Here is a 24064-nt window from a genome sequence, read left to right as displayed (position 1 = left end):
TGGAAAATCTTAAATGAATTCAAGGTTAACTATTTAAGAGGTTGGAGGAGAATGTGTATACTTTATATTCCTGCTAAAAGAGAAGGTTGTAGCATACAGTGCATACCCAGTTGCATTGGAAAAAAAAACCCAAAACCTAAGTAACCTCTTAGGAACCACAGCCAGATATTTTCAGACAGCTATTCCATCCTAATTATTAATATAATTAATTATATATAGAGAGTTTATACAAAAGGATAATTTTAGGGTCCTGTTTTTTTTACTCATATTTTCCATTCAAAGGTTAATGTTTTAGGCTTTGATCAAATTTTTCACTTAAAACTTGCATTTTAATGTCTGTTCATCTTAAATGGAGTTTCTCTGATTTTTATAAAGGTCTGTTTTCTACTCTGATTTTAGCTTTTTAAATCATAATTTTAAAATTAAATCAAAGGCTTACTAATCCTCAATAAAATGAATTTGTGGCTAGTTTTAGTTCATATAAACATTCTTTACCTTTTAATATATGTCTTGGACCATAGGTTTCTGAAACTTAGAAAAAAGTTCTTTTTAGGCATAATGGGAAAACAGTAACTTGGGTGCAATTGACTTACCCATATTTTATTCTTTACTTTAGTTTACTTCTGAACTATTTCTGTAGTTTGCTTGGGCTGTTTTTTCAACAATACTTTAAATAATTTTATTATATAAAACTTTTATATAAAGAAAGAGTAATATAGTCCATAATATTTCAATATTTGAAAAGTAGTTATTGGCCAGACTACTATATGGCCTCAACATTTGACTTTTATAATTATATGATTTTTGTTGATTTGAATGAAGTATGGTTCATTTTATTGTGACAGATTCTAAGATAGCTCCGAATTATCCCTGCCTCTGTATTTACGTCCTTGCTAATCTCTTCCCCGTAAGTGTGGGTACAACTTGCTTCTAACCTATAGAACATGCAAAGAGGGTGTCCTTTATGTGATTATGTTACATAAGAGCAAAACTTCCATCTTGGTAGCAGGCTTTCTCTGTTGCCTTCCTGGATTAGAAGCTTTGATGAAATAAGCCGCCATATTGGAGAGGTCCACTTGGCGGGGAACTAAGATTGACCTTCAGCCGTAAGCAGGCTAGGAACTGAGACCCTCAATCCAATTCAGTTTGTAAGGAGCTGAATCCTGGCAACAGCCACATGAGCTTGGAATCACATCCTTCCCTAGTTGAGCCTTCAAATGAGACTCCAGCAGTTGCTGACAACCTGATTATAGCCTTGTGAGAGACCCTGAAGCAGACAACCCAGCATGTCTGACCCACAGAAACTATGAGATAATGAATGTATTTTTTTAAATAAACAGCTATATTGTAGCAGTTTATTATGTAGTAATAGATGTCTAATGCAGTTATGAAACAAAATATTGTCTAAGACCTATCGAACCCAGTGTATTACTGGCCTCCTTTACTTTCATAATGCACGGTGATTCAGGTGCGAGACTGACAGTTTTTATTGGGGACTGAGTCAGTTAGGAAAGGAATGAACTAGAAATAGGTGGCAATGTACTTAAAAAGGGGGGACTCAACCTAGCTATGGAGGTGGACTCTCTCAGGCCGACATATTTAAAGAGCATGTCAAGTTGTTAAAATAAGAGCAGTGGTCTCTGCTGGGTTTTGCTGTTTCTTCCCTCTGAATTCTTTCCCCAAGTACCCAAATGGGTCAATCTCTGCTTCACTCAGAGTCCTCCCTATCTGCAGTGAATAAAATCCCACTTCCTATCACTGTCTGTCCTCTAACCTTGTTTTATTACTCTTCAGAGACTTAAGGCTGCCTGACATTATGATACATAATGATTTGTTTATTGTTTTTCTCCCTCACTAGAGTGTAAGCTCCTTATGGGTAGGAACTTGGCTTATGTTGTTCACCACTGCATATGCAGTGGTTACAGCAGTACTTGTCATATAGTAAATGATCAGCAAATATTTGTTGAGTGGATAAATCTACCTTCCAGATTTCGCATTGCCCAGAGTTTGGTCATCTGAATGTTGGTGGGAGTTTTAAGGAGTGATGCCCATTCTCAGTGGCCTAGAGACAGGGTACTCAGTCTTTCGACAGGGAGATGCAGTAGCAGAAGCATACACACAGGCTGAGAGTGAGCACAGCTACTCAAGACTAAGGCAAGAACTATAAGAGCTGCAGCTCTGGGATAAGCAGATATTAGGGTTGTCCTCTGAAGCCTTGAACCAAGGGGAATGGGAGGAGGGAGGCAATTAAGACTAGGCTATTAGAATCTGGGGAAATGATTTCATTCCAAACCTAGACCCCTCTTCATTCTTTCTGCAGTTTGTTTGTTCATTCAATAATTCAATGCCTGGTGTTATTCTAGGTAAAGGAAATACAGAGACAAGTCAAATAATACCCCTGTTCTCATTAAAGTTGCATTCTAAAGGAGGATGGTAGTCAACACAAACTAATAAATAGTTTCTTCTAGTGCTCATTGCTATAAAGAAAGTGAAACAAGGTACTGGGAATAAAGATGAGTTTTATCTCCATGTTAGTGCCTATGTTGGAATCACTAGTTACTGTAAAAAAAAAAAAAAAGCAATTGCTAACACAAGGACATAAGCTGAGTAATGAACTACTAAGTAACTGTCAATTAGTAACCTGTCATTTTCTAAGTGATTTGTTAGATTATTAAGGTGTGCAATATGTGTTCTTCAAATATTGATTATAATCAAGTTTATAGGTAATCAATGGGAACACTTGATAATTAGTTTAAAAGAAAGTAAAGTAGAATTTAGCTTCAAGATTTAACACCCAATATTTATTTATAAGCTTGAAGTATATTCACTTAAGTAGCTTAGAACTGATTAATCACATTTACTGAAATAAAACGATCAAAGTTTGGCTATCTGAAACACTCCACAATGATTTGTCCTATATAGAACTACTTTCTACTACTTCGGGCACTGTACTAAATACCAAATACTCATTGAAGAAAATAAGTATTGTCCCTGTCCTCAGGGAGTTTACAGTCAAGTAAAGGAAGCATACTTTAAACAAAATTAGAAATTGTGGTAAATGCAAAGGAGGCCAAGAACAGATTGTTATGGGAGTGTAATGAAAGGAATATGGTTTAGGTTAGAAGAGTTCAAGTACAGTGAAGGATCTGAGATTTTGTCCTGCTTAAAAAGGCTAGCCTCCCAAAGCTTTCTCAATATTGTCGGAAGACCTAAGTCTCCTGAGTCAGAGCAGAAGGAATATTACTCACAACCCAGCAAGCCGCGTGAGCGTTGGCATATTGTCTGTTGGTTCTCCATGCCTTCAGGTCTCCTGGGGAGACAGGATTTGAGCCCCTGTGAAGGGTATGTGTGCTGAGTTTGCATCACAGGTGAAAACCGTAAGCTTGGAGAGTCTACCACTTTTGCCTTAAGCAGTAAGCAAGCCTGCTTTCGGTGTGCAGGGCGAGGTTACCTCATCCTTCAGATTTGCTTGCTACAAATACAAACCTGATAAATGGCCTGGATGACGAGCAGCTGGGGCCTCGCATTATTACAGAACGTGCAAGAATGTGTAGGGACACTCAGGGCCATGGTGAATTGCTACTTCGTGGGGTCGGGGAGAGGGGGGGATTTCAAAGACGTCCTTTCTGAGGTTTTTTTTTAAAAAGGATTTTACTAGAGTATAATTGTCATACAATAAACTAAACATAATTAAAGTGTACAGTTTGGTAAGTTTTGACACATATACACACCCATGAAACTGTCAAGACAGTTAAAATCAATGGGCATATTTATCACCCGCGAAAGTTTGTCCCCTTTGTAATTCCTCTCCCTGCCGTCTCCTTTCTCCTTCCCCAGCTGAATTCTGAACAGCTTTTTGTCACTGTATATTAGTTTACACTTCCTTGAACTGTGTGCAAACTGAATGATAGAGCATGTATTATGGATTCTTATGTGTCTTTCATGCAGCGTGATTATATTTAGATTCATCCATATTGTAGTGCGTTCTTACTGCTGGAGAGTATCCCATTGTACAGATATACTGCAGTTTGTTTATTCATTCACTTGTTTTTGGACATTTGGGTTGTTTCCAGTTTTTGGCTATTACAAATAATGGTGCTTTGAATATTCATATATAAGTCTTTGAATGGACATAGACTTTAGTTTCTATTGGATAAACAGCTGGAAAAGGCATGGTTTCACCATATGGTAGATACATCTTTAACAATTTAAGAAAATGCCAGACTCTTGCAAAATGATATATAATTTTTCCTTTCCACCAACAATGTATGAGAGTTTCAGTTCCTTCATCTTCACCAACACTTGTTTTTTTAAATTTTAGCTATTCTAACAGGTACATAGTCATATCTCATGATTTTTTTTTTTTTTTTTTTTGGATTTGACTCCAAAAGCAAAGACGGCAAAAGGGAAAATAAACAAGCATGACTACATCAAACATAGACGCTTCTGGACAGCAAGGAAATCAACAAAATGAAAGGGCAGCCTACTAAATGGGAGAAAGTATTTGTGAATCATATATCTGATAAGGGGTTAATATCTAAAATATATGTAGGACCTATATAACTCAATAACAAAAAAAAGTAAACTGTCCAGTTAAAAAATGGGCAGAGGATCTGAACAGACATTTTTCCAAAGAAGACATACAGGTGGCCAACAGGTACATGGGAAGATGCTCAACATCACTAATCAGCAAAATGTCAATCAAAACCACAATGAAATACTACCTCACGCCTGTTAGAATGGCTGGCATCGAAAAGATAAGAAATAACAAGATATGGTTGTGGAGAGCAGGGAACCCCTGTGCATTGTTAGGGGGAATGTGTGGCCACTCTGGAAAACAGTACAGAGGTTCCTCAAAGAATTAAAAATAGAACTGATCCAGCAATTCCACTCCAAATATTTATCCAGGATTTTTAAAAGATATCTTTGTTACTGATTTCTCATCTAAAACTATTTTGATTAGAGAACATACTTTGTATGACTTGAAACCTTTTAAATCTACTCAGATTGTTTCTTGATGTCAGAAATTATCAATCTTCATAAATGTTTCATGTGTACTTGAAAATAATGGCTACATTGCTGTTTTGGATGAAATATTCTATAAATATCAATTAAGTAAATTCTGAGTTGTGGTGTTTAGGTTTTTTTTATATGCTTCCTGATTTTCTCTGGACTTAATTTTATCATTTATTGGGAGAATTGAAATCTTCAGCTGTAGTTATCAATTTGTCTATGTCCTTTTATATTAAATTTTGGAAATATGGTCCACATATCAAATACATTAGATAGGAAGGAAGATTACTGTTACTAGCATTATCTCGAAAGGCTTTATTAGAATACATCTTTGGTTTGTCCTATAGCAAACGCTTATTTGTAGCACCATCTTCATGTACAAAAGAAATTCTTTTTTGCTTCTTTTTATTATTTTATCATGAAGGTAATTCAAGTTACTATTTTGCTTGGCAGCTTCTATGTTTTTGAAGCAGGCATTTGAAGGAGAATACCCTAAATTGTTGCGTCTTTATAATGACTTATGGAAGCGTCTTCAACAATACAGCCAAAGTATTCAAGGAACATTTAATTCAAGTGGAACTACAGACCTGTATGCTGACGTGCAGTACATGGAAGATGACACACAAGATGGATTCTTACCCAAAAAGCCAGATTATGAGTATGTTTGTTTAACTTGTTTGTTGGCATGTTAAGGATTTTGTGTTTTATTTTTATTGTAAGTTAGAAAGTGGGAAAATGCTAATCTTCTCAACATTCTAATGATTATTATTTATTTGTTTACCTTAAAAGACTTCACAACATTTTTAACTGAAGAAGTTAAAGAAGTCAAACTTTATCCTGGCAGCCTGGTCCCCAACTAGAATTCGTTTTAAAGTATAACACCAAGCAAGGTGAATAGAAGCTAAGAGATGAGCATATGTAGTTATTATCTTTTAACTGATATTTTAGGATACCTGTGACTACATCACATGGCACTGTTACTGATTGACCAGTGGCATAAATATGATATCAGAGGAACTGGTGTGTTGAGGAATTACAGCAAAAATACGTCTTACGCTGGGATCGGTTTCTTAGTTTCATGGGAAAATACTAAGTAGAGTTGCAATAAACCTGCAGATCTGTTTGATCATTCGTGAAGTACAGCATATGTAGCCTTATTTAAGAGCCACATTGAAAACTACTGTACCATCTCAGGAAGTTTAAATTGGCCAGCTTTTCCCCCCACATTGAGAAAGAGTATTGTTTTCAGATTTCTGTTGGAGCACCAAATCAATTGACTGGTTTGCACACCTTCTTTAAACACTAGAGTCATATTTATTATGATGAGACTGACTCAGTAACAGCAAATCCTTATCAACTACCTTGTAAGAAAAACGTTGGATAGGTTTATGAATGCTGTTTTAACGTTTGTTTCTCTTTCAGCTTTTTTCTTTCTAAGTACTTATAGTTGAATTTGTATCTACTGTAGTAAGAAGTTCTGTCTGCTAAGGATGTACTAGTTTTGACTGGCAAAGTTAGTGGCATGAGGGTAGGATGGAATGATATATGAGACTGTTCTCGTCAGTTACTCTTTCATGCTAAACATGGAGATGCGGTAAGGACTCACGGAAGAGGAGACAAGACGACTGAACCTACAAGTATATAAAATAGCATATACAGTATCATTCTATTTTCGGCTGTTTTATTTTTAAATTCATATACTTGCACCTTAGGTCTGAAATACTCATAGCAAATGGTAATAGTGTGTTACTTCTAGGAGGTGGAGTTTTTATTTTGTATTTTCTGCTTTGATTTAAAATGAGTATATGTAAACTTGTAGGGGTAGGGAGAAAGGCAGTAAATTCAATGTAGAGGAAAAATTCAGAATGAAAAAAAAAAACCACTGTGTTTTGACTAGTGAGACATTGTCACCCTTAGGAGACTAGCTTCAGTAAAGTAGTTGGTGGGGAAGAGGAGGTATGACCTATATTCTAGAAAGTCAAAAATTAGTGAGGGTAATAAGGAAACAAATACAATAGGTTTCATTTTTAAATTTTTTTTATTGAAGTATAGTTTACTTACAGTTTTGTGTAAGTTTCTGGTATATAGGAGAGTAATACAGTTATACATATATATATTCTTTTTTATTATAGGATATTACAAGATAATGTAGTTCCCTGTGTGCTATACATTAGAACCTTATTGTTTGTTATAGTAGATTTTATAGGTTCTTTTGAGAAGTGAGGCAAAGAAGAAAACATAAATTTGACTATGTTAGCTGATCCATAGGAAAGGTTTTTGTTGTTGTTGCTGTTTTTAACAATAGAGGAAGAATTGAGATTGTTTATAGCTAGAAGTAGCCAGTGGAGAGAGGAAGAGATAGGAGATACAAGAAAGAAAACAGGTAATGAATGGAACAGGGCCTTAGAAGAATTAGAATAGAATCAAGGCACAGATAACCAGGTTAGCATTTTTCATCATTGGGTATTCATGCTAAATTTTTGAGAGCCGTTAGTGCTATGAAGAGAATAAAACAAGATAATATGATAGAGTGCCTTTTGTAGTGAGACGGTAACGTTTGATCTTAGATCTAAATAATGTGAAGAAATCAACCACGGAAGATTTGGAGTAATATTTTTGCAGGCAAAGAGAATGGCATATTTAAAATCTGCAAAAATTAAGGTGGGGAGGTCGAGGAATAAAAAGCTGGAACACAATGAATGAAGAAAAGGGGAGGGTATAAAATTGGGTCAGAGAGGAAGGGAAATGTAAGATCATGTAGGGCTTTTACACCATGATAGGGAGTTTGGAGTTTATTCAAAACAGTGTTAACCATTGCTTTTAAACAGAGGAATGATATGAACTGATAAACATTTTAAAATGAGCACCCCAGCTTCTGTGTGGACAACTAAGGGGGAGGCTCACCACAGGGAGAGAGAAGTGGGAAATGGGGGCTATGTTTATGCAGGCAAGAAATGGTAATGACTTGAAGTAGGATGAGTGGATGAGATGGTAAGAACTGGTCCAGTGATTCAAGATACAGTTCAGAGAGCAAGTCAGTAGAACTTGCTGATAGATTGGATTTGAGAGGAAGAGAAGGATCAAGGATAAGCTTGGACAGGTTGGGAGAAGACTGTAATGACTGGAAGACATCATTCCATTTATGGAGCAGTGCTGATTTAAGGTTTTTCTTTTGAAACTATTGAACTGAAGTTGCAAATAATGTTTTAATAGAGTTGTTGCAAAGGTAGTTGAGTATGAATCAGGGCTAGAAAAAGATAGCTGAGAGTCATCACTGTGCAGATCTGTGGAAATCATGGCACTGGAGGAGATTCCACAGGGAAGATAGATATGAAGAGAAAGGGCCCTCGGCCCTAGTTAGGCACTCCAATATTAATAGATTGTGCAGAGGAGAGGCGGCCAGCAAGCCTAAGACAAAAATATGGAGAGAGAAGAGGAAAACTCAAAGTTGTCTGCAACCCCAAGGAATGAGCTCATTAAGTTGGAGGAGGAATAGTTAACTGTGTCACAGGCTATTGAAAAGTTGAAGAAGCTTAGAACTGAGAATTGACCTCTTGATACAGAAAAATAAGTTGTTCAGGACCTAGACGTGGAATGGTAGATACAAAAGCATTATTAGAATTGATTAAAGACAGAATGGGAGAAGACTGACTTCTAGGGTGACAGTAGTCCTTACTCTCTCACCCACTCCCCAGTGAGCCTGGTGAAAACTATAAAAACCGATTTAAAGGCTCTGAAAGTGGTTTTAAAAGCAAACAGCAAATGAAAAATCTACTCAAAAAAAAATTATGAAAATTTGGCAGAAAGAATTCCTTAAGAGCCTGTGACATTAGAACCAGGACTGTTGTTTCCTCCCTCCCTGTTCCCAGCTCAGCAAGGCATGGACTCCACTCTAGCCTAGGGCAGCCCAGAACCAAGGCTCCCTCCCTCCCTTGCTCCGCACTGGAGGGCTGCTTCCATAAGAGGAGCCGAGCTGCAGCATCTCTCCCCCTGCCCCTGGCTGCCAGTTAGCTGAGGCTGTGCCTCACACAGCTGAGATCAGTATGTGGGCGCTTCCTTTTGGTGCACAATACCCACGTGTTATGTATATTTTATCACAATAAAAATTAAATGTATTAAACAAAATTTTTAAAATATGTTCACTCACATATTTGTACACAACTGTTTATAGCAACATTCATAATAGCCAAAAAATAGAAGCAACCCAAATGTCCATCAGCAGACAAATGAATAATCACATGTGCATCCACACGGTGGAATACAATTCAGACATAAAAAGGAATGAAGTACGGACACATGTTACAACATGACTGAACCTTGAAAAAAATTATGCTAAGTGAAAGAAAACCTGTGCAGTGTATGATACTATTCACATGGAAGTCAAAAATAGCAAAATCTATAGAGATATAAAGCATATTAGTGTTTGTGTAGGGCTGGGGGTGGGGTGAGGGGGCAGAGGGTGAAAGCTAAAGGGTATGAGGGTTCTTTTGGAGGTGATCAAAATGTTCAAAGATAAGCATAGTGATGGTTGTGCATACCTGTGAATATGCCAAAAACCAGAGAATCGCACACTCTAAATGGTTGAACTGAATGTAAGTTAAATCTCAATGAAACAGTTTTTTTAACAAGAGAGAAGAGGAAAGAAGGAGCTAGGTTCACTTCTCCTGTGATGTTTTGATATGAACAAAGAAATAAAGCTACAGAGGGTAGATGAAGTTACAGAGAAAAAAAAAAAAAACCCTTGAGAAGTGCCAGGCTGACTAAGGTCACTGCCACTGGTTTTGGTTTAGTAGAAAGTAGAGGCAAATGATCACCTGTAGAGAGTGAAGGGGGCTGCAAAGGTAGAATTTTAATGCCTTGAACTTCAGATCTCTTGAAGTTAAGGGATTTGCATACGTGTTCAGTATAAACAACTTTTTCTCTGCAGTACTTGGGCAGCTTAGTGACAGACGTAGAGACCATCTAAATGAGATTTTCTCATTAAGAGCTTTGAAACAAAGGTAAATTAGAAAAATGAGGATGCTAACAAGAACACCTTGAAATGGTCAGCTGCGGATAGAGGACATGAGACCTGGTGGGCTGATGGGGGATGCGCATGGGAAAGGGGTCCCTAGCACTGATCACAGTGAGGTCAAGAGAGCAAGTTCTTTTGAGTAAAATAGCACTTTCACTGATAGACAAAATCCAGCGTGATTTGTTCCATGTGTTTTCATCTTGTACTTTTACCCCTTCAGCGCTCTGCTCCTCTTAACTTTTTGGCAGACACAGCCAGGGAGGGTCCCTTCTCAGGGCCTTTGCACTTGGCTCTTCTCTCACAGAAAGTGCCTACCCTGGAAACCTGTTTCACTTGCTCCCTCTTGTCCCTCAGATCCTCTCAGGAAGCCTTCCTGTGCCTTGTCCTATCTAAAGTTGCATAGAAGAAGTTCTTTGCCTTTCATGCTTCATTTTTCTCTTAGAATTTGTTATTCTCCATTGTATTCCATATTTAACTCATTTAAAATTTTTAATTTTGTGTGTGTGTGTCTCTCATAAGCATATAAACTTGAAGAGGGCAGAGAATTTTTTTTAACCTGGCTTTGATTGCTGCATTTCCTGCATCTAGGAAGTACTTGCCAAAATGTAGAAATTTAATAGTATTTGTAGGAGGGAAGGAACTAGGGGCAAATCAGGGTGTGGAAAGTTGTCTTCAAGCTTGTAGATCTTAGAGGTGGAGCAGTTCAGAATGATGACTCAAATATGGAAGCTCCATGGTAAAACTATAAAATAAACATAGACTTCTAATACAGAACACGTAGTAGAAAAGTTGTCTGTTTTGACATTGTAATCACCAAAGATCCTTACAGCAGACTTGGAGAACAGGAAGAATATTAGTGCTTATAATTTAGTGCTGAAATTTATGCAGAAGAGGGAAGAGGCTTCTTAAGGTCAGTAAGTGACAGGAGCACAAACAGGGAAGACATTTAAATAGCTGGTGTGGACTTTATTAGGGGACTGACTCAGACAGATTGAAACGCTAATTTTTCCTGTTCCCTCTGTGGTCTTTCTATCTGCATCCACTGTAGAAGTTGTTATAGTCAGCACTTTACCTGCACATTTCTTCCCTAGACTGTAAAGCGATTTTAATCTCTGCCTTCCTAGCACTTAACAAGGGCCTGGTACAGTATTCTCAGGAACTATGTGTTGAGTGAAATATTTACTGAATGAGAAAGTGGTAAGAGATAACTGGAATTATAATGTAGGAGCCAAGAGTGTTCTGACCTCCAGGTCTCGTCGGTTGACCAGGAAGTGTGGAAATGGAGAAAGCCAGATTTCCTATACATGAAGGAGCTGGTCAGGTGTTTTCAAGATTAACATTTAGGAGGAGGGATTTTTGTTTGTTTGTTTTTAAGACAGTGGAAGGACTGTTAAGAAGGATCATAAACAGGAGTGATGTGAGAAGATACAGAGTTAACTATAGGAGTAAGAAAGCATAAAGAAAAATTGGTTATAGATACTTGATAGCAATTGTCAACGGTAAAATGTAAGGTCCAATAGATGGACTGCTAAATAAAAAGCAACGCAAATAATTGAAGACGTGGGAGGACTAAGATGGAAAGAAGTGTCTCAAGGCTGAATTCTAGCTTGTGAAGAATGCTGTAAAACTTAATTAGCTTAGAACTCCAGTTGGGAGTATTTATGTGGTTGTATGACTTTGACAAATACTTTTTATTTTGTCTTCATTCTTGATAGTAACAGTTTAATATTAGAAGGTTGATAAAAACCTATACCTTCGCACTTCCCTCTCAGACACTGAGCCTATGAGAGGGCAGCTGTGGGTGAAAAGGGTTGAGCTAGTGAAGAACAGGTCTCTGCAGACTTGCCTTGTGTGCTCTGTGAAGGCATGCCCCATTAGAATTAATGTTACTCTTTTAGTTTCAAGTGACAAATTTACTACAGTGGGTACAGTGGGTACTGGTGCATATTACAGTACATTTATACCTAGGATTTATGTATAAATTAAAAAGTTTATTCCTTAATAAATGTGTAATTATGAAAAGTATTTATAAATGTATATATACTTTTTTAAATGTTTGTTTGTTTGTTTATTTGTTGTTTTAACGGAGGTCCTGGGAATTAAACCCAAGACTTTGTGCATGCTTAGCATGCACTCTACCACTGATACCCACCCCCCATATATACAATTTTAAACAGATTTTTAAATTTTCTTCAATAGAATTACATTTTGTATAGGAAATATGTTTTTAAGAAAGACATTTACAAGGTGAGGAGGGTGTAGCTCAGTGGTGGAGTGTGTGCTTAGCATACAGGAGGTCCTGGGTTCAACCCCCAATACCGCCATTAAAAAAAATTAAAAATAAATAACCACTCCCCCCCAAAAAAGAAAAGAAAGGCATTTACAACCTAATACAATAGCATTAGTTTTATATATTTTAAGTTCATTTTTTTCACTCCCACAGTCCAGAAAAGGCTTTGAAAGACTCTCTGCAACCCTATGAGGCTGCTTATCTATCAAAATCTTTATCTCGACTCTTTGATCCCATCAACTTGGTTTTTCCCCCTGGTGGTCGTAATCCTCCTTCTGCTGATGAACTTGAAGGTATCATTAAGACTATAACAAGGTATGTATTTTTTATATAATCGCGTGCAGTAAAATCCCTGCCACGTTTGTTAGTGATGTGTGATGACAGTACGTTTTTATCTCAGACTGTTTAAGTAATTAGTCTGGCAATTGAATCAAGAGTCTTGGTGAATGAGTGCACATATAAGTACTGGAGATTCCAATTAATAAGACCATTTAAATACAGTCTAAAAATAGGCAATTATAATTATTCTGTATCTTGTCAGGGATATAAAGTAAACCAGCCTAATTCTTTATGCCTTAGTCGATTTCTAATATTACACTGGAAAGTAGGTGTAAAAATAATTTTACAAATGAGAAAAATAGTTTTACAAATTACAGAGATTAATGGGGTTTTTCATCTTAAATCCAGAAAGTACTTCAGAGCATAGAAGGATTATAATCCTGATTAGCCTCCTCATGTTTGCTATTTTAAGCTTTCTAAGTGAATGTGACAACTTTTAAAACTCTCTGAAGGGAAGGTATCCTGACAGAGGTGCCACCTGGATGCTTGCAGACAGTGTAGTTGTACTGTTGCCTTTAGATACTTCTCAGCTACCCGGGTTAATTTGCAGTTAGTGACTATCTCAGTTCCTGTCATAGCCAACACGGTGTCGTAACAGGAAGTCTATACATTTATAGGTGAACATTTTGAGGAGTAAAAATAGCAGTTAGGCAATAGAGGACCAAGTCTAGATTCTGTTAGATCACAAATTTGAAAATGCTGATTCTGAGGCACGTGAGAGCCACAGGTGTAATATACATAAGCATGTCTCCAGCTGCAAACACAACTATGCAGTGTCTGGATTGCCCAGCATCTCGATCCTAAATCCCTCCACAGTTATCTGGACTTTCCAGTGCCCTGACTCTAGATTTTTTTACCGTAATGTCTCCACTATCTGTTTGGTATGATAGTGACAAAAACAGTCCTGGATTCAACTTGATCTCTTTGACCTGTTTATGGAAATGTTAAAGAGGTATTTCTCCCATTCCCCTGTGCAGCCTGACAACGCTATAATCAATTAGAATGTGGAACTTGAAGAAGCATACTTATTCCATTGTTTAATAGAATGTCAAAGTGAGCATTATAAATTGTGTCTCACTGTTATATGAAAGGGCATTTTTGTCACACATCCTATGCACTAGTGTTGTTTCAAAGTCCTTCACTTTCTTCATAAAGAGAATCTGAAAAGTGCCAAGATTTATTCTGCTACTTCAGAGACAATAATTACTTTTCTTGCTTTCTACTTGTATATGGGTTTTCTTTTTCTCTTCTTTTTCTTTTTTTTTGAGATTAAGTGTTTTATTGGTTGATGACTATTAAAACAGGTCCATAATACTCTGTCCAAAATGCCAGTTTAAAAAATAATAAGCATGTGCAATAAACTAATTAGAATTAATAAACAATTTCAGCAACATAGCAGGATATGAGATCACTTGCAAAATCAATTGTATTGCTATGCACCAGCAGTGAAGAATGTAAAAATGAAATTAAGAAAACAAGGCCATTTATCATAGCATCAAAATGAATATAGTATTTTAAAATAAATTTTTTAGAAAGTGCAAGATTTGTACACTGAAAATTACAAAACATTTTTGACACAAATTAAAGAGTACCCAAATAAATCAAAGGATACCTCATGTTCATAGACTGGAAAACCCAGTATTGTTAAAATGGCAACACTCCACCAGCTGATCCACAGGTTCAACACAATCTGTATCAAAATCAGAGCTATATATATGGGTTTTCATGCAATTTTTAACTCCTAGTATACTTTCTGTGGTCTTTGTAAAACTTTTTTTTTTTTTTTTGCAATCAGCTCAAACGTCCTAATTAATCCAGTGTTAAAGTTGAAAATAAGCATGACAAAGAAATGCTTGAACAATTCAGATTTTTCAAATTTCAAATTAAATCTCTGTTTTGCTTTTGATGTATTTAAAAAGCTACTCTATCAAAATAAGCATGAATTGGCATAATTTCTGCAGAAACTGAGTACCTCTATGTATCATGTAATTTATATTTTTAGCTTATGTCCTTCCCAGGTCATCATTTCCATTCAAAAGCTGTCATTTCCTTGCAGATGTCTGTGATACGCAGTGTCTCTAATTGCACTTATCAGTATTAACAAGAGTGCTACTTTAAAAATCTGTACACAATTTGCTCTCTTAATCACAGCCTTAACCCACACATGACATGCTTTTATGAATGAGAAACTGGTCATTAACCAAACTATTTCAGAGCACTTTTTTCTAATGCTGAATTTAGGAGGGAAAATGAAACAATGCAATCAATTCTTAGAAGGAATCAGTGAAATCTATAAAAAGAATCACCACATTGTTTATTCGGTGTAGGTTTATATGTTGTTCTTTACTTTGTTGGTGAACTATGTTGCTAATAATTAAAGTCTGTTTGTGTGTTCTCCAGTGAACTGAATGTAGCTGCTGTTGATGCAAACCTCACATTAGCGGTGTCAAAAAACGTGGCAAAGACCATCCAGTTGTATGGTGTAAAATCAGAACAGCTGGTAAGTGATACTCTCTTCTGTAAACTTTCATAATTTTGTTTAAAATCACGAACTATACAATACTTGACTGACTATAAATATTGAATTGACAGTATTAATTTATTGGAAAATTTTACAGTGAAATTTTGAAACTTTCTTATAAGTTTAAACCAGTAAAAAAATGTTACATCTATTAAAAAATGGCCCTCCTACCATTGTTATATTTTCAGAATGCAGGCAGGTTTTATAAGACTTTTTAAAAAATGCACGTTCCACTTTATATATATATGTGTATGTGTGTGTGTGTATATATATAACAAATTGTGTATATATGTATTGTGTATATATATCACAAATTGATCAAATTTCCTCTCTCATGTGACCACTCACCCCAGATATCATTCATGTGCTATTACTTAGTGTGAAATTGACTTGAACCATTAGAAAATGATTGCAGGAAGTGAATGCTTAAAATTGTAATAGAAAAATGTGGATTTACTTACTGAAGATTCTAACCATGGACCCTGGGGGTTTAACTCCAAAATTACTCTATTTGAAACAGCTGTTTGCATATGTTTGGTAGCTACATGACTGAATCATAATCTTAATTCTCTACATTAATATTTTAAAGTTAAACATACGTATTTAATTAGTATATATGTATGCTAACTGAAATCCAAGGAATAAGGCTTTAGTATATCTTTAACTGTCATTGATGGACTAATTTTAGGGAATGTGCCAAAACCTGATCTACTGTCATTGTAGGGGTAACCAACCATGTTTTGGTTTTGGTTTAGCCTCTCAGACTGCTCTCAATTGAAACATCATAAGATGAGGTGCATTTGACCCTTGAACAACTTGAGGGTTAGGGAGACCTACCCTCCCTGCAGTCAAAAATCTGTGTATAATTTATAGTCGGCCCTCCATATTTGTGCTTTCTCCTTCCTTCCCTCCTGCACAGGTGGATTCAGCCAACTGTGGATCATGTAGTACTGTACTGTTTACTATTGAGATAAAGTTGTATGTATACGGACGCTTGCAGTTCAGACCCGTGTTGTTCAAGAGTCAGCTGTAATCTGGTTTTGCCTGTATCCTAGTAGTTCCAGCTGGTCCTGGAATAACTTTTAGGGTAGGTTGGTAACAAATTGAAAAAATTTGCATAAAATGATCCTTGGTGGTAACAGTCATGTTATGAGGCTTCCTGCTTTCAGTTCCAATGGATGGCTCCATTTTTGTTTGCATATTAATATGGTGCTATTTTCTATTCAATTGTTTTTGCAGCCTTGACAAATAATTTAGAAGCATCTTTTTTAAAAATTTGTTTATTGAAAACTGGCCCTGCAGAGACCAGTGAAGCAAGCCCTTTGTAGGTAATTAGATGACTAATTTTTCTCTCAAACTTTTTTAATAGAAGCTTTATTTTGATATTTATTACTTTTAAAAACATGGCTTATTGCTATAAATGAAATTTGGTGTTATACCCAATAGAGTTCAGTGTAATTACTAAAAGTGTCAGGAAAACAATATCCTTAGAAGATGGTCCCACCTGAAGAGAACATTATAAGGAAGAGCCAATATGTACGGAAAGTGTTTTACTTCTCTGTGTCAGACGATGGGCAGTGGTGGATGTAACATGTAACTTTAGTTAAGGCAGTAACAGCAAAAGGCTTTGACAAAATATACCAATAAACATTTGATTGAATTAATATTTGTTGGGCAAATAGTCAGTGACCCTAAATTACTCAGGCCTACCAAATCTACAATGACGAAGTCACCGACTTAAATTTTTTTCAAGTAGATTTTTCTTTTTTTTTTAAGCAGTTTTTACTTTTCTACTTTCATTTTAGTGTTTAAAGAATAAGAGTACAAAGAGCATCATATGCTTCTTAAAAAAGTATTACTGATTAATGACAAATAACAATGTTCATCTCTCATTTTTTGGCTATTAATAACACTATATGTGCCACTCCTCTTTGTTTTTAAATTTGACAAGTTTTGGTCTTTGATCTTGCCATATTCCTCTTTTATAATTACTTCACTGAAAACATTTATAGGAAAATAGCCAAATATTAAATCTTTAGTGGGAGAAAGGTTAAAACAGATTTTAAAGTAGAATATCTACTCTATTTGTAGGTGGAAATGTTGCCTTGAAATTTGGTATAATGAAGTCTATAAATGGATAATTCTTTTTATAGATGAAATACTTAAGCCTCAGGTCCACAAGGTTGAAAAGTGACAGAAATCAGATCACTTATGAATGTTTAAGCAGTGAGGTAAAGGAAAGCTAGAATTTTAAAGACAATATACTTTCAAAAAGGATGACTTGAAAATACAAAACTTGAAATGGAGCAGCTTTCCAGAATCCTAAGTTTATTTTCCTAAACGTTACTTGTGGAAGTTTCTTGGCTATGAGAACATTTTATCATGCTTAATTATAGCTTTAATTCACATCAGGAGAAAGGATCATAAAAAGATTTTTCAGGTTGATCCTTTCCGTGGACCATCTTTATGGTCATCTAAACTCACTATGTGTATTCAGATATATTCTTTCATATGCCTACAAAAGCCATATGTTGCTTCTTTTCAGCCTTACTATTTTCATGTTTTAGGCTCTAGTAGAATATAACATATATGAATTATACATAGTATACATATTTGCTTATAATAATGTAAAATTTTATCATTACACATGTATTACTTTTTTTGAAGTCTTCTCTGTTACTAACCACCAAAGTTATGTGTCATATAAGCCTAAAGCCCTATAGGGACAAATCCTTAAATCCTTTTTCTTGACTCTTAAATGGTACCAGCGAATTCTTTTCTTAAGGTTAGGGTAGGGCCATAAAAATAATAACCATTATTATGCATCTGCAGTGGCTGGGATTGTGCCAAGCCTTTAAAGTGTATGATCTCATTTATTTCACAACAACCTTTGAGATGGAAGTATCAGTATCTGCCACTACAAAATGTGGAAATTGAGTCTGAGAAAGCCTGCCCAAGACAGATTGCTAAAAGTACAATCCCAGCTATTAAATCTTGAAACCAGCATTCAGACTCAGATTTGAGTCCAGACCAAGCTTTAAAACTCTCTTGTACAACAGTGCACCTTTCTTTTCTACTTAAGATAAGCAGTATAGTGCTATACATACTGTTTTGTGATTTTCTTAATAATCACTTTACAATATGTCATAGAGATCTATATCTACTATCTTAATCCATGTATAGTATATTTATGAACCGTTTCCCTTTTTGTTCTTAGTGGATAGGCTTAGTCCATTCAGGCTACTATAACAAAATGCCATAAACTCTGTGGCTTATAAACAATTTATTTCTCACAGTTCTGGAGGCTGGGAATTCCAAGATCAAGGAATCAGCAGATTCAGTATTTGGTGAGAGCCCCTTTCGTGGTTCACAGATGGCTATCTTATTTCTGTAAGCTCACAGGGTGGGAGGGGAAAGAGGGCTTTTCAAGACTCCTTAATAAGGGCACTGATCCCACTCATGAGTGCTCTGCCCTTATGACCTAATCACCTCTCAGAGGTCCCACCTCCTAAAAATAGTACTATCACCTTAGGCATTAGGTTTCAACATATGAATTGGCAGGGGTACAAACATTCAGACTGTAGCAGATATTTAGATGATTTAATTGTCTAATTTAGAAATAACAGGGATTTAGCCTTGAATGCTCACATGTGAGTTGTAAGTCATACGGTTTACATCCTTTAACATGTATTTAATTTAGTGTGTGTCATGTTAATGCCAGCTTCCAAGATGCTCTTTTGTGAAAACAGAGATCAGTGTTTTTTAAGACTCTCTTCATTTAAAAATTATTCATTTGTCTTGACGGCAATTGTGAAGTTATAATTAACTTACTAAGTAGAATTTTATGTTCCAAATACACATAACACCTATAGATGTATTTATCATAATATTTTATCATTGAACTGAACAAATTGTTTATTTAATGGTGATATATTGGTAGTTCATATAGTTTTGAAATGTGACCTTTAGTAGAAAATGTCACTAGACCTCGCTATCACAAGTTTGAATCAATATTTTCTTTGTTCTCTGTATGTTAAAAGGAAATTAAGGGGGGAAGGGTATAGCTCAAGTGGTAAAGCACAGGCTTAGCATGCACACAGTCCTGGGTTCAATCCCCAATACCTCCTCTAAAAATAAATCAATAAGTAAACCTAATTACCTGCCCCCCGCAAAGGAAATTAAAATATTAGTGTATAAGGAATTTATTGTGGTACCTTGATAATATATAGGTTTATAAACTATTATAATAACAAACTTATAGACAAATATACTAATAAGTATTCCTTTTAAAAGGTAAACTTGTTAGGGCATTTTCCAACAGTAACTACTATCTCATGGTTTCCAGGAATGACATATAGAATCTTAGTGTAAATGTCAAATAATATAAACTATGAAAAAGTAGATTGGCATTTAATTCGGTTGCAGACCATTTGAAACAATAATGGGAATGACATTTAAGGGGAAGTTTCAACTCCAGTGCAGGTCAGTAGCTGTGTGTGATGAGGTCAGAAGCTCTAGATGGCAGTAGGGTTTTTTTTTAAAGCTTTGTAAATATACACTTTATTCTTTGTATAATTGGTAAGTAGTTTGGAGACTTGACATTCCTACAATGGAAGGAAACCTACATGTGTGATATTTAAATGCTGACATAGAAACATACAAGTTTAACTTTTTTAGTTTTAAAGGGATTGTTTGATGCAGATTTAAATGTCATCTGCCTGGATACTGCTTCATATATCATATGGTAAGCTTGTTTTATTAACATTCAAATAACAGATTTTTTAAAAATATGAAATCACTTGGAAGGCTTTTTATATTATGTGCAAACAGAAGAAACTAGTAGATTCAGCAGATTCTCTTGGACCAAATGCACTATAGCTGTAATACAAATACACTTCTCCCCTTTGGTTACCTACCGTCTTGCTTCTTTAGACAGCACCCTGCTCTTGGTCACTCCTGTTCTCACGTTGGACTGTTTTTAGGATCACTCCTTCTTTTCTTTATGGTAGCTTTCTGACTTGCTTCCCAGACTTGTTAGAGCTAGATTTTCTGGGGGCTGTGCCAGCTCAGTAGTAAGTGGTCATGCTGTCTCAGGTTCAGTAGGCCGTAGTGAAGACAGGTATGTCAAGTAATGGTTTTTGTAATTAAGAAATATTTTCAATACACAAATATTCTGTCATCAGTTAAAGTCTGTCAAAGTCTGTATCATCTTTTGCCACAAGAATGTTGCATAATAGCCACAAAATCTGAGTGGCATACAATTAGCATTTATTCCTCACACATCGTGCTGACCTTGGCTGGATTTACTCCACAGCAGGCTGGCTGCTGATCCAGGCTGGCTTTAACTATAGTCAGTCCTCTGCTCTGTTCTTCATGTCTCTAACACTGCAGCAGGCCTTTCTGGGCTTGATCTCACGGTGAAGGCGGAGGCACAAGAGAGGAAGTATCTGCATAAGTCTGGCTCACTAAAACAGCCCATCCACAGTGCATTATTAAATAGCAAAGAGTGTGGGCACAGAAAGAGATGAAGGATTGGGGCCATTTGTGCCATCTATCACAATGCCAAGTTGGGAACATGACAGCAAAAAAAGAGTACATAACTTTTCTTGTTAATTCCCAAAGGCCTTATCTCCCTCCTGGAATCCTAATAGTGTGTACTGAGTTATTAAAATATTTATGTAAATGTGTATTGGAATATAATTGACATATAATTTTATATTTCAAATACACAACCTAATTTTTTTCTTGTGATGAGAACTTTTAAGATTTACTCTTTTATCAACTTCAAAATATGCAATACAGTATTGTTAGCTGTAGTGCTTCTATTGTACATTAAATCACCAGGACTTATAATTGAAAGTTTGTACCTTTTTGACCATCTTCTCCCATTTTCCCCACCCCATACCCCTGGCCTCTAGCAAGCACCAATCTGTTCTCTATACCTATGAATTTGGTTTGTTTTGTTTTTTAGATTCTATGTATGAGTGAAATCATATGGTACTTTTACTTAGCATAATGCCCTCAGGGTCCATCCGTGTTGTCACAGGTGGCAGGGTTGCCTTCTTTTTCGTGGCTGAATTACATTGCATTATACATGGATCCCCCGTTTTCTTTATCCGTCCATTTGTCCATGGACCTGTAGGTTGTTTCCACGTCTTGGCTAGTGTAAAGAACGCTGCAGTTAACACAGGGGTGCATGTGTCTTTTCCAGATAGTGATTTCATTTTTTCAGATTGCTTCATTCATTTCTTCAGAATCATACAGTAGTTCTCTTCATAATTTTTGCAAGACCCTCCATACTGTTTTCCACAGTGCTGCACCAATTTACATTCCCACCAGCAGTGCCCAGGATTCCCTTTCATCCACATCCTCACCAACACGTTATTTCTTGTCTTTTTGTTGCTAGCCATTTTAGCAAGCATGAGGTGTGTGGTTTTGATTAGCATTTCCCTGATGGTTAGTGATGTGGAGCACTTTTTAATGTACCTGTTGGCCATCTGTATGTCTTCTTTGAAAAATGTCTGTTCAGATGCTCTGCCCATCTTTCAGAGTATTTGTTTTTTAGCTATTGAGTTGTATGGGTACATGATTTGCAAATACTTACTCCCAAGTGTGTATTAAATTTTTATGGCATTTGGCTATCAGCTTCGTAGCCAAAGATGATAGAAATTCATTACTGTGATAATTCACTTAATGATTTTAATTACTGTTAATATTACTTTTAAAACATTTATCCTTTTTTTGTGTCTCCTATTTGATGATATGTATTTTGACCCCTTATCATATTTTCTAGTCTTTATTGTCCTAAACTTACTTTTATTACCACAAGCATATAATATTCAAATGAATATTTTCCCTCTCCTATTTTTCTTCAAGTCTTTCATTACAAAATATACTTCCATTTATCTTTCACTTTATTTCAGAATGTGAACAAGTAGCACAAATAGAATTTTCCTTACCAACTCCAGGAATTACAAGTAATAATTAGAGGCTTGAAACAAAGAAATTGGACAACTGAATTATGCCGCATGGGTTTTCACTGCTGTGTTAGTGCTTTGATACGATGAAGATTTTTTAAATATATAATTCAGCCTTTTAGGTGTTCTTGTTGACAAGATTGGTCTGAATTACCTGGCCATTTTTACCGGAATTGGAAGTCTTAAAACTGTAGAGCTTTTATATTTTTTCAAGCATATTAGTAATAAAGAAGGGCTTTTAGTTTTACCCCTGTTTCAAGGTATAGGAATATAATTTAATTCCCTAATGTGTACTTCAAAATTATACTGTTTTAAAGTATATTTCTGGGAGAGAGAGTTGTCAGCATTTAGTCAGGGTTAGGCTGTGATTTACTTAGAGCACCCTCTTCCCTAGCACACACAGGCATACAAATACACATAACCATAATGATATAGCTGTATTCACAAATAAAATATAAAGAAAACCTCCATTTACCTCCTGTAGCTGCCATACATATCAACTTACTGTGACATGAGGCAAGATTGCCTTGCAGCTGGAACCAAGGCCAGAATACTCAGGAATTGCATCTGCAGTATCCCAGTGTGCCAGAATCTCTGAGCCACCAGCATTAGATGTGGTTGTGAACTGGAGAGCTGTGGTGGTAGTGGTGGGGAGGGACACATGGTTGAAAAGGCAACTGTAAAACCCCCAGACACCAGGGACGAAGACAGGAAGAATAAAGAACCACTGACCATAGAGGAAGACAGTTTTCACAGAGAAACCTCTGAGAGCCTCCTCAAGCTACTAGGCTAGTTCTCATATTTCTTCCACATTTGTGACACATTTGTAAGTTCAGGGTGCTATTAAACTGAAAATGTATTGCTTTCTACCTGTAGATTGTGTGCTCCGGCTCTCTCCTGTTCTCACATGCAGAATATCAGCAGTAAACAGCAGTCTTAATTAGAAAAAACAGCAGCAGCAAAAACAAACAAAACTCCTTCCTTTTAAAAAAAAAATAGGAAGCAAGCTAAAAGTCATTGCAGTTGAGTATAAAAGAACTCATTTGTATCTTAGAGGCTCCTGAATATCTTTATCCTTTACTATATCAAGCACATAGCAGCTAACTTTAGGGCAGCCAACTTTTACTCAGCTCATTATATCTTATGAGAGTTTGCTAATTTAGATTGCCAGTTTGGACTTTCTTTTTCCTTTGTTGCTTCCTTATCTTTTCCTTTCTTCAGACTCTGTCCAAGGAGATGCTTTCCCCAATCTTCTGCAATCAGATTCCTTTCTTCTTCTCTTTTTAAGGAGAGAGGAACAACTGGTTTTTAGGCGAAGGCTTTTGGCCATAGTGTTGGACTAGTTGAGAGTGGTGGGAGATATTCCTTTGGTTCTAAGATTTTCAAGATGCTGTGGTCACCCTTGCAGAGTAATGGGTTAATCCCCAGGTCCAGGGTCCATATCCATCCTGCCCCCCCATCCCCCACCCCACCAGTGGTAGGTGGGGTCGCCTAAGCCACCTTGGGCTTGTCTACCAGCCCGGAGAGTCCCTTCCACACTCTCTGAGCATCTAAGCTGCCTCAGGTTCCATTTGTTCCTCTCCTTCCTGGAAGGCTTCCTTTTAAAATTTTAGTCCCCAAAATTGGGGGGAATGTTTTTAAGTGTCTTAAGGGTTTGAGCCCCTTGTTTTCGTTCTGCTTCCTTTTTTCCCTCCTTCCCTCTTCATGGAGTGATTATGTTGACAGTAATGTATAATGCACGTTCTCTTCACTGGTTTATCTTCAGAAATTTCTCTGGGCTTTTTTTTTTTTTCAGTTTGTGATTCAACACTGCATTAAAGGGGGATGTTGCATTGAATAAAAGAGCAGTGTGGTTTTAAAAACAAAATTTAGATTATTTTCTGAGACATACCTGAAAAAGTGGTGCATGT

The 24064-nt window shown here is 36.3% G+C and overlaps 1 protein-coding gene across 1 annotated transcript in view; it reads left to right on the top strand.

The window, feature by feature from the left end:
- Positions 1–24064, top strand: part of COG5 (component of oligomeric golgi complex 5) — a 237564-nt gene that overhangs the window by 162127 nt on the left and 51373 nt on the right. Inside the window, exons 12-14 of the mRNA XM_032484216.1 lie at positions 5467–5671; positions 12471–12632; positions 15057–15156. Coding sequence (XP_032340107.1) covers positions 5467–5671; positions 12471–12632; positions 15057–15156 — 467 coding nt within the window. The remainder of the gene's footprint in view (positions 1–5466; positions 5672–12470; positions 12633–15056; positions 15157–24064) is intronic.

Source organism: Camelus ferus, chromosome 7, assembly GCF_009834535.1.
Source record: "Camelus ferus isolate YT-003-E chromosome 7, BCGSAC_Cfer_1.0, whole genome shotgun sequence".
NCBI lineage: Eukaryota > Metazoa > Chordata > Mammalia > Artiodactyla > Camelidae > Camelus > Camelus ferus.
The sequence above is the reverse complement of the archived record's forward strand: the minus strand, read 5'-3'. Positions and strand labels throughout refer to the sequence as shown.